This window comes from Mirounga leonina, unplaced genomic scaffold (genome assembly GCF_011800145.1).
Source record: "Mirounga leonina isolate KUSES-001 unplaced genomic scaffold, KU_Mleo_1.0 Mir_91, whole genome shotgun sequence".
Lineage (NCBI taxonomy): Eukaryota > Metazoa > Chordata > Mammalia > Carnivora > Phocidae > Mirounga > Mirounga leonina.
The window spans coordinates 33,471,670-33,487,981 of NW_023270839.1; the positions used below are offsets into that span (position 1 = coordinate 33,471,670).

Sequence of the window (16,312 nt, forward strand, 5' to 3'; positions counted from 1 at the left end):
AATTAGCATTACTAAAGATTTTTTAAGAGGGAAAATATTTCTATCAAACATTACAAAGAATTAAGATCTATCACAAATAGCTAACTTAAATTTGTAAAATCAATGTCAATTTCTAAAAGATAAATAGGTAAAAAGACAGGACCATTCCCATAAGGGAAATACAATTAGTAGATAAACTAGAGTGGGGAAGGGAAATACAATTAGTAGACAAACTAGAGTGGGAAAATGTTAATTCTCTCTAGAAATCAAAGAAATGTAAATGAAAGCCAGCCGCCTGAAGATGACAGTTTACATATTCTAAAAGAACCAAAAAAAAAGAAGTTGAATGCTAATATCCAGTGCTGGTGAAGCTGCCCAGAAATTGACTCATACATTCATTTACAACCATATCACTCCCACCCTTTAGGCAGAAACGCTACCACTAAGAATTTATTCTTAAGAAATACTTTGGCAGAAGTGGACAGGTCCCTCCTCATCTACCTGACTTCTAACTGTTGGAACTCCCAGGACTCAGCCTTCTGGCATCTTCTCTCTTCCATCCATGTGCACAGTTTGGAGGAGCTCATCTATACATACACCCAAACCTCTCTCTTCACAGGTCTCCAGGGAGAAAGCAGACCAGAGCAAAGATTTTCCTGGGCGTGGATGAGGAGGAGGGGGGTGGATCTTGAGGGCAGTTCGAGGGCTCTGAATTCAGTCAAAGAAGCAATGAAGACAAGAGGGACTGGCAAAGAGACACCTAAAGCAAGTTTCATCATCATATTAATCCTTTAGGTTAATAACCGAACATTCCAGGTTTTGTCCACTAGGAAGTACCAGTGTGGTCCCCAGGAATGCCCTAATTGCAGTAGCCCTCAGCTTACCTATAGGCCACCAGATCTCAGCTGCCCTTGACCCCCACTTCCAAAGTCTGAGGGAATTATTTTTGTGAAGCAGTCCATAAACCACTTGAAGTGGGCAGCTCAACACTCCCGCCTGAGCCCTACTGCACTAGAAGCCAGAACTTTCCCTCTGCTAGTGGCCACCCAGGACCCTGTTGTCAGCAAGGTGGACCCTGCTCAGAGGTCAGGAAACAGAATTGCTTCAACCCCATGTCTCACAGTCTCTTGGTTCCACAGACATTCTCATCCACTTGGTGTCCCAGTCTGGGGTCTCTGCCTCACATGGGTCCTTTCATGGCTTAAGGGTGTTTGGACATTTACCATCCTTCGTTCTCATGACCTTATGAGGTCACTGGTTCCATTATCCCTATCATTATTTAGAGGTCACGACTGACCCAAGGCAGAGCTGGACTCAAACCCAGATCTTTTGCAGTCGGTCCATGTCTCTCTCCATGGCACCAAGTTTGGCCAAGACTGGGTCTTGCTATTCCCACTAACAGCCTACCACTTCCTTTTTTGTTCATACATTGCCTGTGAAAAATGGACAAGGGGAGTTACTTTTCTACCAAGAGCTAAAACAAGCAGGTTTGCTCTGGGGATGATATGACAGCAAAAAGAAAGAGTCCCCAGAGGCAGGGAACGCTGTGTAAATCGGACTGTGTTGTCCTCCCAGCTCTGAGATCCCAATTACACACCTGCTGACCTCTGAGATCTCATCTCAGCTGTTTCCCAAGGCATCAGGAGGACAATTTGCTAGCCCAGGAGTTCTTGGGACCATCAGATTAGGAGTGAAATTGTGGAGTGAAAAAAGCCTCTCTCCAGGGTAATGCTCCAGGCCCATAAACTTAAAGGAAGCCTAAACACAGCAATATTTTCTTCCTCCTATCCCTGAACTTTGCCTACAGGCAGAGCTCCTTCCCTAACCTGGCTCACTGAGAGCAAACACTTGTTCCACCCTGGCAGAATGTGGGCTGCCAAGGACAGGTGTGCCTGTGGATTTCACCTGAATGTCTGACAGTTTCTCAAGGTGTAAGAATTGGGGCTGATGGAACCCTGAGACATTCAGGAATTGCTGTTTGGGGTTGAAGAGATCACGCCTCCACCAGACCCAAAGGGAAAAAAATGAACTTCTCGAAGGCAGATTTGCACCAACTGGCCCAGGCAGGACCATATGGATAATCCTCTCTGGTGACGAGCTTCCCCCAGGGGTACATGGATTCTCTGGCCCGTGGACATGGCCCCTGGAGTCTGAGGAGTCTGACCAGGGATAGACTCACCACCAAGCTCCTAGACCTGACTCCAGAAAATCCCCTCTCCGGGCCGGGCTGTGAGATACTAGTCGCTGTAAGGGGGGGCCCTTGAGGGCCTGTTTTCTCCAGCCACTAACTTGAGAAAAGGAACCACGTTTTCAAATTTAAATTCATGGTGGCTGATTCAACACAGGCGATGGGAATTACTCAAAACCCAAGAAAGCAAATATCAGACAGAGGGGGCTTTATTTTTTTTAAATAGAAAGGAATACATCACAACTTACATAGTTAATTTCTAAAGAACAGGACAGAGATGCCGTCTACACACTATACATTATAACTAGTTCTCCTGTTCTTTATTATGGTCAGATAGATGGGCAAAAAAAGAGAAAGGGAAGGAACATGGAAGTGTAGGAGAAAAAAAAAACACAGTGAAGGGGCCCCTGGGTGGTTCAGTCGGTTAAGCAGCCGACTCTTGGTTTCGGCTCAGGTCATGATCTCAGGGTGGTGAGATCAAGCCCCACGTCAGGCTCCACACTCAGTGCAAAGTTTGCTTGGGATTCTCTCCCTCACTCTCTGCCCCTCCCTCTGCTTGCTCTCTCTGTCTGTCTCTCTAAAATAATAAATAAAATCTTAAAAAAAAAAAAAGAAGCACAGTGAAACATTATAATTAATAAAAATAATCACAGTGGACATATATTGTGCTGGACACTGTGCTAAGCACAGTTCATGGATTTTTCTCATTTATTCTTCCCCCAAATCCTTGAGGTTAATAATAGTACTACCCCTGTGTTAGAGTGGGGAAACTGAGGCACAAAGATTTTAAATAATTTGCCCACTAAATAAGCCAAGAAGGGAGAGGGCAGCATGGAGATCCAGTTCCTTTATCACAAAGCCTCTGCTCAGGAGACAAAGATACAGAGAGACAGCCTTTCCTCCCGAAGGAAACTTATCCTGCTATCTTTAGAATTCTGTAGCTAAGTACTTCCCTTTATCATTTCTTAACAATAGGAATTACAGGGGAGATTTTGTGCTTAAATGGAAAACGATGCATTGTCTATGCACTGCGCTGCTGTCCTGGGTTATCTGATTCAGGCGTTCATTGCCCTTGAGGCATTTTACAACTCCGTACACTACAGATAACTAGGAGCAATGCAAAATGCAAATTCTGCCCTGTCCTGTGTGGAAGTTGGATTGACTTTCTTCCCACACCGGAAGAAGCTTGCAGTGCTTTCATATGCATGTTATTTTCAACATTCCTTTATCCATATACATTTGTGGGAGGGGGGGCTTCTCCCTTGAAGTTATAACAACACCCTTACCAGCTTCCTCATTAATGAGCTAAATAAAATACTTTCCATGTGTTCATTTTTAATATCTGAATGAGAGCCATGATCTTATCTTTTTTAAAAAAAAAGTTATGTCTTGGGGCTCCTGGGTGGCTCAGTCGGCTAAGCATCTGCCTTCAGCTCAGGTCATGATCTCAGGGTCCTAGGATGGAGTCATCGCCATCGGGCTCCACACTCAGTGGGGAGCCTGCTTCTCCCTCTGCCTTTGCCCCTCCCCCCGCTTGTGTGCGCGCGCTCTCTCTCTCTCTCTTTCATTTTCTCTGTCTCTCTCAAATCAATCAATCAATAAAACCTTTAAAAAAATAAAATAAATAACATTTTAAAAGTATGTCTTAGCAGAATTATCAAAGCCTGTTAAAGCACCCATGGCTTTCTGGAGGACCCTGGGCATGATCTAACCCAAATGGTTTCAAGAGCATGTGGGTAACTGGCACTGCTGGGTAAGTAAGGTCATTCGTAGCGTAGGCTTGCCCCAACAATTCCCTGTCAAACACTCTGTTCTGTCCATAACAAAGCTTCAAGAGCAAGAACTCCAGCCCCTTCATGTTCGCTGGACTTTTTTACTGCTGATTGGGGGAAATTCTTCTGTATATAAAGTATATAGTTCTACCCCACCATGATGTCTGGGTGGTGTCTCTCTTGAGCTAGTCTTGTGGGCTGTTTCCGGGCTCTCTCCATGAAATAGCTGACACAGGGCTTGAGAACATTTGTTTGGAAAATGGTAATATAATAAGGACACGATCTACGTCTTTATCTGCCGTTCAAGAGCACACAGTACAATCTCATTTTTCTTTCACCTTACTTATGTGAGGATGGCACACTTGGCAAACTTGCTTTTTTGCTGTGTGGGCTTTGGAGTTAGACAATGATAATTCAAATCCCATTCCACCACTTACTAGAATGTGGGTTTGGGCAAGTTGGAAACTTCCTGAATCCTCTGTTGTCTTCTCTGTACAAAAGGGAATAATCACTCCTGTGTCATAGGATTGTTTCTGAGGTTTCAATGAGTCACATAGCAAGTCTGGCATCTTTGGGAGTTGGCCCCTGAACTGCTAACCCCTGAGCCTAGCAATCAATGACTAACTGCATCAAGATACCATAGATGCTGGAGAAACGATGAGCCATCAGTAGCACTTGAGGCAGATCCTTGGGAACTGCTCTTGATTTTTCGCAGCCAAGCACTTCACTTGCTAACCCCAGAAAGCTTTTGTGAGAGGACTGTGTGACATGGCGCGAATACTCACTGCTGCAGAGAGGTTTGGGCATTTCAATCTGAGATGCTTCAGTGCCCCTGGGAATCCCATAGTCAGAAGCATGGGACTCAGAGAAAGCCAGCACGCTGATGGCCCACCTTCCCAAACCGTGTCTTTGCTCTGCTGTAAACAGCCATCCAGTTCATGGCTTGGTTGGTCTCCCCAAGTAACCCAGCATCATCACCCGTCACCAAGTCCCACCAACAGCCCAAACAGCTAGAGGACACAGGCAGAGTGTAGGCTATACCCTCCCTCTTTCCCACAGAGGAGAAGATCCTTGGCAAATGTTAAGGAGCCACCAATGTTCCATGTCTATCTGGCTGTTCTAAATCAACTTAAATCTTGGCTTTTTGCTTCCACGCATGATGCAAACAAAGAAAAAAAAAGAAAAGATTTGCCATTCTACTGCAATGACTAACCTCATAAGATGCATTATTGGATGCAGAGTATCTGGCCACAAAAAAAAAAAAAAAAAAAAAAAGACTCCTCTGGTTTTGGGGTTTGGGTTTGTTTGTTTTTTTAATTGTTCCACAAACCAGAAGCTGAAATTCTGACAGGGAGAGTAACTGGCCAGCACAGAGCAGGAAATAAAAATAAGTTCAGAAAGAGCTCAACTATTTGCTCGCTAGTTACTTGGCTCTTCACTTTAGACTGGGAACGAGAGAGCCACGGAGCTTCCAGGGACCTAGAAGTCCTCCCATCCAATCTATATCAGTTAGACATGTGACCTTGGGCAAGGAATCTGGGAGCCTCCGTTTTCTCACCTGTACAACGGGGGAAATAATTCCTACCTCATTTGTTACCAAAATCAAGTGAGCTCTGACTGCCAAGGGCTGTTAAAGGCTCCTTCCATGTGATAACGTTTGATCTCATGATTCCATTTTACAGATGGGAAAACTGAGCCAGAGAGAGGTTAACAGAATCTGCCTGGGGTTGCAAAACCAGTCAGAGGCAGAGCGGATGCAAAGTTTATCTGCAAAGTTTTATCAGTAAAGGCATGATGATCTCACCGAATAAATACCTGCTTGTACTGTTTGAAACACTTCATTCTTTCAAAGAATCTAAAACATTACCTGCAAACTTGTTTTCACCTTTCATTTGTTTACTGATCTTAAAAAAAAAAAAAAGTAAAACGATAAGGAAAGGTTAAACTCCAGGCCAACCCCTCTCCAAACGAGGACATGTTTCAAGCTTTCTTGTTTTTGCCATACTCCCACATGGTATAAGAATGTCCACACACTGATCAGTGACCCAATAAAAGCTTGGTCATTGTCCCCGTGGCAGCCTGCCCCCCGGCAGCATTAAAGGAAGGTGACATGATCCTGAAAGCATCATAAATTTCATCTTGGAAGTGGAATACGGTGAAGGTGTAGGAAAGAAAGCCCTGTGAAGTCCCAAGGAAAACCAAACACATAGGGATTAAGGGCTAGTGGTTGTTAAGGAATCTGACCCCGGGCTCAGATGGCCCTGATTTCCCTCCTCTCTGCCTTTTCCTGGGAAGATACGGTTTTGTCCCAGTTCTTAATCTCTTAAATCTCAACCGCACAATGAGGGAAATAATAGTACCAGCCCAAAAGTTATTGTTTCCGTTACTCTTGTCTGAGAACTCCAACCCGGGGCTGCCTCTCTTGCATATCCCCAGTTTCTGAAGATGAAAGCAAGAATGGCTGATTCTGAATATAAAACTCCATTTCTTTCATAAGTGAACTTCACCGTGATCCCCTGGCTTCTCCCCACCAGGAACTTGCTCTCTTTATCTCTGTAAAATATTTATTTCTTTTCTTCTGATTAACTTTCTTATCACCATTACACTAAAGGAAAAGGTGACAGGCAGGTCATCAAATGCCAGTCTCTTGAAATTTCCATTTCTTCAAGAAGCTTTTCAAATTAAAAGAGAGCAAGAATTCGGCAATTTTTAAGAATCTAATTATAAAACCATTATTATTTTAGACCGAGGATTACAGACAGTGCTGATTACTCTGCAGGAGGCTCCAGCCTCCATGGGGCTCAGGCCTGCCCCCTTTTCAGTTCATGGGAAATGAAGATTCCCCCATAAACTGCTGGGCTTTCTTCAGCATGGAAGTGACTACAGATTCCACTAATCAATCTACTGACTTTTCCAATGTATTGATGGAGTCAACCACATTTCAGTTAGGTCATTAAGGCCTGGGAACCACTTTATCCCTCTACAGTAGAGTCTTCACACCTTTTCGATGGTTCACCTTTATCAGTTTAAAAAAACTTTGGGGTTCTTGGGTGGCTCAGTAGGTGAAGCGTCTGACTCTCGATTTCAGCTCATGTCATGATCTCAGGGTTGTAAGATCGAGCCCTGTGTCAGGCTCCACACTGAGTGTAGAGCCTGCTTAAGATTCTCTCTCTCCCTCTGCCTCTGCCCCTCACCCCCGCACGTGCACTCTCCGTCTCTAAAAACAAACAAAACAAACAAACAAAAAAACCTTTAATACTCCACCCCACCAAATATATGGGTAGTTATATGCTTGTAAATTATATATCACCAATATATTCCATAGTGTATATTCTAATTATATAGTATGAATGTATTATAAACATTATATATACACACAAAATTTTCTAAGGTGATACCTTAGTCCACCTGGGCTGCTATAATAGATTATCACAGACTGGGTAAATAACAGAAATTTATAAACAACAGAAGGCTGGGAGTCCAAGATCAAGGGACCGGCAGATGCAGCGTCTGGGGAGGTCCTCATAGATGGCCATGTTCTCACTGTAACCTTGTAGGAGCAAAGCAGCAAGGGATCTGTGTGGGGTCTCTTTTTTTTTTTTTTTTTTTAAAGATTTTATTTATTTTTTAGAGAGCAAGAGAGAAACAGCATGAGAGGGGCAAGAGTCAGAGGGAGAAGCAGGCTCCCCGCTGAGCCGGGAGCCCGATGTGGGACTTGATCCCAGGACCCTGGGATCATGACCTGAGCCGAAAGCAGACGCTTAACCATCTGAGCCACCCAGGCGCCCTGGGGTCTCTTTTATAAGGACACTCCCACCACTCGTGAGGGCTTGCCCTTGGGACCTAATCACCTCCTAAAGGCCACACCTCTAATACCATCACCTTGGGAGTTATGCTTTTAACGTATGAATTTTAGAGGGGTACCAATAATCAGCCTAGAACAGGAGATATATAAAGACATCTGAAAGGCCTATTATCTCCTTCCTGTACCCTGATAGACCTCACAAGCACCAGTTGGAGGCAACGGTTCAAACTTCGTGTGACAAAGAACAGCCTGGAGAACTTTAGAACGAAGGTTCTTCGGACCTCAGCCCCAGAAGCTTTAATTGGATTGCTCTTGGGATGGGCCTCAAACCCGTCCTCTCCCCAAGCTCTGGGGCTAACTCTGATTCCAGTGCTCAGATTTCAGAGCCACTGGTCCAGACCCTTCTGTTTTCCTACCCTTCTCACTTCATCACTGTGGTCCTGCTGTTATCTATCTCCTGGAGACCCTCTTGATTCCCTAGGTAAATTAAAAACAAGTCAGCAATAATAATAGCGGTCATTTATCATTTCCTACTGGCCAACATTGCTTCACCTCTTTCCGTGACCCCCTCTAATCCGATCAGGAAGGCATTTGCAGTCCCTGTACAATGAAGGACAACAGTTAAAGCTCCGAACACTCACATCTTGCCTAGGTCACCCCGTTAGAAAGTGATAGGCCAGGGATTTGAACCTAGAGCTCTCTCATTCCAAAGCTTCGACTTTTGACCACTGAGCATGTTGCCTCCAAAATAAGTCACTACATGAGCTGAATTTCAAGTATGAACCAGGCACATGGCTGGGCACTTCACATGCAAATCTCTAATACTATGACATATCTGCTTTTGTACAGGGATGGATCTCAGTCTGAAAATTCTGGTGTACAAGACATGTCTCTATTTTCTGTAAGCCATCGGAATTATTGACTCCAAACTCGTGTTTTTCAGGCCCTCTGGATTTCTCCTTTCCATCCGCACCCCATTATGCCATAGTTCTGGATCAGACACAACCGCCAGGCCTGGGGGTGAGGGTGGCACCTGGTTCTCTGTCACCCATCCACACAAGTGGCCACTGAGGGGCCTGTCCTCCCCATCTTACAGGAGCTGGTAGCCCTGGAGCTCACTGCTGCTCGTACCTCATGCCAGGCACGGGGGCATCTTTCGCTCATCTGCCAACACCACACAGCCCTATCGTCTTTGGGTTCTTACCATCTTCCAGCAGGGTTTCTGGGAAGCCAAGTTTTGGGAAAACGAAAGATTTGTAGAATTGCCCTTCTTTTTTTTTTTTTTTAAAGATTTTATTTATTTATTTGAGAGAGAGAATGAGAGACAGAGAGCACGAGAGGGAAGCAGGTCAGAGGGAGAAGCAGACCCCCCGCTGAGCAGGGAGCCCGATGCGGGACTCAATCCCGAGACTCCAGGATCATGACCTGAGCCGAAGGCAGTCGCTTAACCAACTGAGCCACCCACGCGCCCTAGAATTGCCCTTCTTAAGAGGGAGGAAGAGCAAGGGAGAGAGATGTCAGGAGAAAAATAATAGTAAGTGGGTATTTCAGAATCTTATCTCTGGCTCATGTTATCCCATTTTACAGGGGAGGAGATGCGGCTTGTTAAGGTTAAGTTAGATTTCGCTCAGCTAGTAGATGGTAGACCCAGCATCCTCAGGCCCTAGAAACCTCATTCTCTGTGAAGTCCTCCTCTTTTCCCTGCCAGGAGTCTCCCTGGCTAGCTTCAAGGAAACACAACAGAGCTGGTGCATTAAAACCACCACAGAAAGGTGATGGGCCAGGCAGGCAGAGCTTGGGCAGATGGGAGCAGACAGCACCCCTGAAAGGAAACCAACATCTCTCCTCCTATCCCGGCCCAGGAGAGCCTCACAAAACAAACTGGCTTGAGATGATAGTAGAGAAATTCTTGGTGAAGCCGGGACTTTTGAGAGCTAGAACTTTGAAGACCTCTTCCCATGTAGAAAGTGGTAAGAGAGTGTACTCTGCAGAAATTTGGGAGGGAGCGGTCTTGGCATTCCGGAGCTGCTTGGATTCACTGGTATCTTGCTGAGTTAATTGGCAGAGCAGAACCCCCAAGTTATCTAACTGCCTGCTCCACATTTCCAGTTGACTGTCCGAGAGGCATCTCAAAGGCCACAGGGCCAAAGCTGATTGCATCATCTTCCTCCACCAAAACTGCTCCACTCACAGCCTTCCCCACCTCAGCTGTTATCAACCCCATTGTCCACTTGCTCGAGCCAAAGTCCTTGAAGTCATCCTCAACGCATCTCTTTGCCTTGCCTCTCACTTTCCAGTAGTCGGGAAATCCTGTTGCACCCACCTTCCAAATATATCCAACACATCCACCACTTCCCAATTCCACTATTACCACGCTGAAGCAAGCCCCCATCACTTCTCACTGATCACTGCCATGACCTCCTCACATTCTCCCCCACTTGCACTCTTGCTCATTTATAATCTGTTCCTAGCCTCGAAAACCAAAATGATTTTTTTTTAAATAATATAAAATCACGTCACTCTTCTGCTCAGAATGGTTCCCTATGTCTCAGATCATAAAAGTCAAAGTCTTTATAAGGGTGTCTCTTTGTTGTTCCTGGAACATACCAGGCACACTCTTACCTCAGGGCCTTTGCACTGGCTACTCTGTCCCAATATGTCCACAGAAGCTACTTACCGAAACCCTCATTTAAAGTTCAACTTCCCAAAAAGGCTCACTCTGACCATTCCATTTAAAATCTGAACCTCGGGGCACCTGGGTTGCTCAGTTGGTGAAGCATCTGCCTTTGGCTCAGGTCATGATCCCGGAATTCCGAGATCAAGCCCCGTGTTGGGCTCCCTGCTCAGCCAGGAATCTGCTTCTCGCTCTGCCCCTCACCCCGCTCGTGCTCTCTCTCTCAAATAAATAAAATCTTTAAAATTTTTTTTAAAAAATCACTACCTCCCCCACCCCCGTAATTCTGCTATACTTTCTTTTTCCATAACTTTCACTGTATTCTACAATCTCTATAAATCTCTGATTTATTATGTCTATTGTCTATCATCTGAGTCCTCCCACCCCCGATGGTACATAAGCTTCACAAAGACAGGAACGTTCATCTGTTTTGTTCGCTTGAATGTCCCAAGTGCCTAAAATAGGGCCTGGCATATAGTAGGTATGCAAAAAAAAAAAAAAAAAGTTGAACAAAGAAAGTTTAAATAAAACTAGAGACCCAAAGAATATCATGAGAGTTGCACACAGGAACATCTCCCCTGCCTGGTTTTGCTGAGTGGCCTGACTTCTCAGCCCTCTACACAGTGGGAGCATTAATTAGCACAGAGGAGGAGAGTTTATTCTAGGGTCATCTCCCAAAGGGGCCCCCAGCAAAGGCATCCAGTCCTGCACCTTTGCTCCTTCCTACACTGACGTTAGAGGTTTTCTGTCTCTTTCAGCTATAGAAACATCGTCCCACCACTCTTTAACTTCAGGCACCAGCAATTTTGCTAAACCCAACAGAAAATGGACCCTCTGGTAGCTCTCTGCGTCCCAGAGCCCTTTTCTTTTTCTTTGTGCTTAGCCTGCAATTTGAAATACCTCTGCCATGAGCCAACATCCCCAACGCAGTGATGACAGAGGGAGAGCAAGGCAACCCCTGACCTTTGACAGAATTTCCCAACACATTAACTTTAAATTGATTAATTTGGCCCAAGAAGGTAAGAATATATGACAAGATATTTTATTTTCAAAATCTATCAGGACTTAAAAAGAGCTTTTGTACATCAACCTTTGTTGTATTCGAAATAGTTAGACCTGGGGTTGGGGTCTAGTCAGAGAAGCGAACACTGGATACCATGGCTAAAGGTTAATTATTAATGAGCAGGCGTCCCCAACAAAGTACCAATAGGCAATCTGGTCTCTTTAACTTCAGAAATTAGCAAGAAGACCTCGGACCCCGGGTGAGACAGGAGAAATGGAAAGTCCCCCGTGTGTCTCTATTTTCTTGGTTTTGTGCGTCTTTATCCAATCAAGTGCCCATGGACAAAGCCTGGGACTAGGTAAGAGCTTGCCTTTTATGCGGAGATGGGCATGGATTTTCTTTTTTAAATGTCTGTCTTTGCGATGAATCCAAGTGGTTCTTGATGGTGTGGGACAGAGCTTGGTTCTTAGTGGAGTCACAGGTCACAGGACAAGCTGCCATTTGTGCAAGATTGAAATTTTAGGAGATCTTTCTGGGGGTAGAAGTCTAAACGCACTCGCAGCTTACACTGAAGTCTCTCCCATGTCTGATTCAGAATTAGTCAAGCTAAGACTTGGATGGAGAATGATCTGAAAGAGTTTTGGATCTTCCTGAGCGCTAACTTGGCATCTAATTTGTGGCTGGGGAGCATAGTTTGCAATGAAATGCTCCGTCTCGCTGAGGTTGTCTGATTGTCGGCTCTCTGGGAGGAGAGAGGGATTTGTAGGGTCCTGTTTCCAGTCTGGTCTAAAGGAGAGACAGTGTTGCAGATTTTCTGGACTTCATTTTTTTCTGCCAAAGGTTTACTGTGAGACTGAGGAATCCAACAGCAGTCACACCTGTTTGATCTGTAAATTCATAAACTAGATTGATGGCCAAAGACAGATCCAAATGTTTGATCAGGTAGGTGGATTCCCGGTTCCTGGCTAAACAGAGCATTGGATCAATAAGTGACAGGTATGAAGTACACTGAACAATGTGACCAAATAGACAGGTATTTGGGACTTTTTTGTGTGTGCTGGTCAAGAGCTAGTAACTCTAAGGTAGAAGCTTTAGATTTTTCTTTCCTCAAAGACTATGCTTAGAAGGAGCTCCAAAAGCCTTGAGAGTGAGGAATTTAGTAACCAATATCCCTGCAAATTCCAGAACCTTGTTTCCCCTTAAAAAAATTTTTTTTTATTTTAGTATTATTTTATATCGTAAGCCGGTTAATAACTGATTGTAGTATTAATTATTTACCATATACTGAGCATTATCTGTGCCGAACATGTGCTCATTATTTTGCATACATCATCCTGTGTATGAAGTCAGGTCCAAAAATGACAATAAGAATTTAGAGCCAAACAGGCAAAATTGCTGATGATTTTTATTCCCTGGGTAGACGAGGATTTTGCTGAAGGACCTGTCCTAACCTTTGGTCCAGAATGTTGTTTTTGTTTGCTTATTTTTTTTTTTAAAGATTTTATTTATTTGAGAGCGAGAATGAGACAGCATGAGAGGGAGGAGGGTCAGAGGGAGAAGCAGACTCCCCGCCGAGCAGGGAGCCCGATGCGGGACTCGATCCCGGGACTCCAGGATCATGACCTGAGCCGAAGGCAGTCGCTTAACCAACTGAGCCACCCAGGCGCCCCTGTTTGCTTATTTTCTATCAAAGTATGATATATATCAAGAAAAGTGCCTGTATCTTAACTGCCCAGTGAATTTTCTTCGTAGTCGGAACCTGCATCCGAGAAGCTTCCTTGGTGTACTCCTTGAGCCTTAACATAGATTATTTTGCCTTGAGGGGAACTTTTCGTTAATGAAAGCATAAAGCCTGTGCTCCTTTGCCTCTGGCTTCTTTCACTCGACATTACACTGGTGAGCTTCATCTGGGGCACGTGTATGTGGTGGTGACTCATTCATTCTGGTGGCAGAAGCACTCCGTCCTGTGAATATACCTCCCTCCGTTTATCCATGGTGCTGTCGATTGGCCCAGAGTGTTTGTTAGTGGAGACGCGGTGGCTGGAGGCTGCAGGGCAGGACGGCCTCCCCCAGGCTGCTGGGCATTGTCCAGACTTCCTTCAACGGGTCTTGTGTTGGTCAGCTACGGCTGTCCCAGGGCCTGGTTTGTCCAAAAGCCGAGGGAAGCAGCCGCGGCTAGCAGGAGGGTTCTTCGGGGGAAAGGATCAGAGTCGGGAGGTCTCTTGTTCCCTTGAGAGCAGAATCCCTTGGCAGAATTCTTCCTGCAAGGAGTGAGCCAGATCTGTGCGTATGATGCTGGGGCGCCTTCCAAGACTGGCTGCAAGCAAGCGCCCGCCGTGGAGGCCTTGTCAGATGGGTATCTAGACTGGCGGTCCTCAACCAGGGGCAAAACTGTCCCCCAGGGGACATTTGGCAATGTCCAGAGACATGTGTAATTGTCACAGTTGGGGAGAGAGTGCTATTGGCATGTGGTGGGCAGAGGCCAGGGATGCTGCTAAACATTCTACAATGCACGTGGCAGTCCCCACAACAAGTCAACCAGGGCAAAGTGTCCATAGTGGGTCGAGTGTTGGGAGACTCTGGTCCATACCAAGCTCCCACTGTCACTAGCCATGGGCCAGGAAGAACTCCCCCAAGGACCTTTCTTCCTTAACCCCACCCCTCCCAGCCTCTTTTTGTGTTTTTGAATGACTTGACTCATGGACCCACTAAGGTACTATGCACCCAGTATGTGCCGGATGTTAGCCTGTCCTCGCCATAGCGGAGAGTCAGCCAGCATTTGGGTCCCATGGCTGTTCAGAGCAGAGCAGGGAGAAGCAAGGAGAGTTCGATCTGTCTGGCTGAGGTTCCGGGCCTCTCTTTCCACTGTGCTCGCTCCCAGTGAGTGGACAGCCAGAGGCCCCTCGAAAACAATTCCGCTCAGGTCCCATCCAGAAAGACAGATCGGGGCGGTTGTTCCAATCTGTCAGCATCAAGGGGAACAGGATATGTGGAGCCTCCTGAAGACCCCAGGACACCCTCATCCCCAGACCTCACTGCTTGAGGCCCAGACCCACCCCACTGGTGTTGCCATGACAGCCAACACTGCTCTCAACCGGAAGCTGCCGCGCCCAGCCCCCAGCAACCCCACCCCCCAGGTGTCCACCTCTGCCTCCGCCCCTCCCCCCCTCCCATCCCAGCTGCCGCTGACACGCACCCACCCAGTCCCTCACTCATTCAGCCACTGTGCGCCAGGATGCGCCATGTGTCTAAGGCAGGCCATGAACTCAGTTGCTCTCAAGCTTCTTGGTCTCAGGAAGCCATTACATTCCGAAACATTCTTCAGGACCCCAAAGAGCTTTCTTTGTATGGAATACAGCTATCCATATTTACCATACTAGAGACCAAAACCGAGAGAGTTTTATAAATGTTAACGCCTTTAAAAATAACAGCAAACTCATCGCATGTCAATACGTATACTATTATGAGAAATGCCTGGTATTTTCCAAACATCAACAATAAAAAGGGAGTCCGAAGAGTGGCATCGTTTTACAAAGAAGTGTTGCCGATTTCTTTAAGGTCTGGCTTCATGGGAGAGGGCTGGATTCTTCTGTTTCTGTATTCAGTGGATTGTGATGTGTTGCTTTGTTTGGAGTACATGAAGAAAATCGACCTCATATATAGGCCACATATAGGCCATCCCGAGGGCCTCGGCGCACACACAGAACCACTGCATTTGGGCAATAGACAGTGTACAACTGCCCAGCCAGCCCCCAGCCCCAACTCCCACCCCGAGCTGTCAAATCAGGGGTGGACCAGGGGTGGGGAGGTGGGAGCCATGTACCCCCGAAGTCAGTAATAAGGAGGCCATCTTCCAGAGGGAATGTAAATACAATAAAAGAACCTCCTAAAAGTTGGTCTTTTTTTCATTATCACAATTCTCAATAATGTCAGTGACAAAAATAAACCTCCTACCCCCTCAAAATGGTTTTTTGACCAAAGTGGCAAACAACTGCCATGGTTACTGTTGAGTTTCATTAATATATATGTAACCTTCAAATGATCACATTTCTATTACTTATCCTTTAATAAATATGAAGTTTTTTGTTAATTTTGAGAACGCCGTCGATGTTAATTTTGAGAACGCCCCATTATGTGGTTGGCCCCTGACACTCACCCATTAGGTGACGTGCTCACTGCAGGTGTCATGGTTTCGAATCCTCCCAGCTGGCTTTGACCATCTCATGTCTCCAACCCCTGTGGTACTTACTGCATTCTCCTACATTTAAACAGCAAATTCAAAATCAAAGATGATACCATAGTGATTGTGAAGACAAGGAAGCAAAACCTGAGAACTTCCATGCTGTTATCTTATGTGACCACTTAGAGTTATGTTTACGGTGTAAAACAGTAAGACAGATATTACAATGAACTGGGATGTGTAATATAGTTGGCCCTTGAACAACGCGTGGATTAGGGGCAGCGATTCCTCATGTAGTCTAAAATCCACATACAATTTTGGCTCTCCCAAAACTTAACAACTAACAGCCTACTGTTGACCAGAAGCCTTACTGATAACATAAACAGTCGATTAACACATACATGTATATGTATTATATGTATTCTTACAAGAAAGTAAGCTAGAGAAAAGAAAAAGTTATTAAGAAAATCATAAGGAGGGGTGCCTGGGTGGCTCAATTGTTAAGCGTCTGCCTCTGGCTCAGATCGTGATCCCAGTGTCCTGGGTTCAAGCCCTGCATCGGGCTCCCTGCTCCGCGGGAGGCCTGCTTCTCCCTCTCCCGCTCCCCCTGCTTGTGTTCCCTCTCTCGCTGTGTTTCTCTCTGTCAAATAATAAAATCTTAAAAAAAAAAAAAAAAACATAAGGAAGAGAAAATAAATTTACAGTACTGTG

At 45.5% G+C, this 16,312-nt stretch overlaps 1 protein-coding gene across 1 annotated transcript in view; it reads left to right on the forward strand.

The window, feature by feature from the left end:
* LIPC (lipase C, hepatic type) overlaps nt 1–16,312 on the forward strand; it is a 152,811-nt gene that overhangs the window by 8,371 nt on the left and 128,128 nt on the right. Inside the window, exon 2 of the mRNA XM_034993568.1 lies at nt 11,653–11,779. Coding sequence (XP_034849459.1) covers nt 11,695–11,779 — 85 coding nt within the window. The 5' untranslated portion in view covers nt 11,653–11,694. The remainder of the gene's footprint in view (nt 1–11,652; nt 11,780–16,312) is intronic.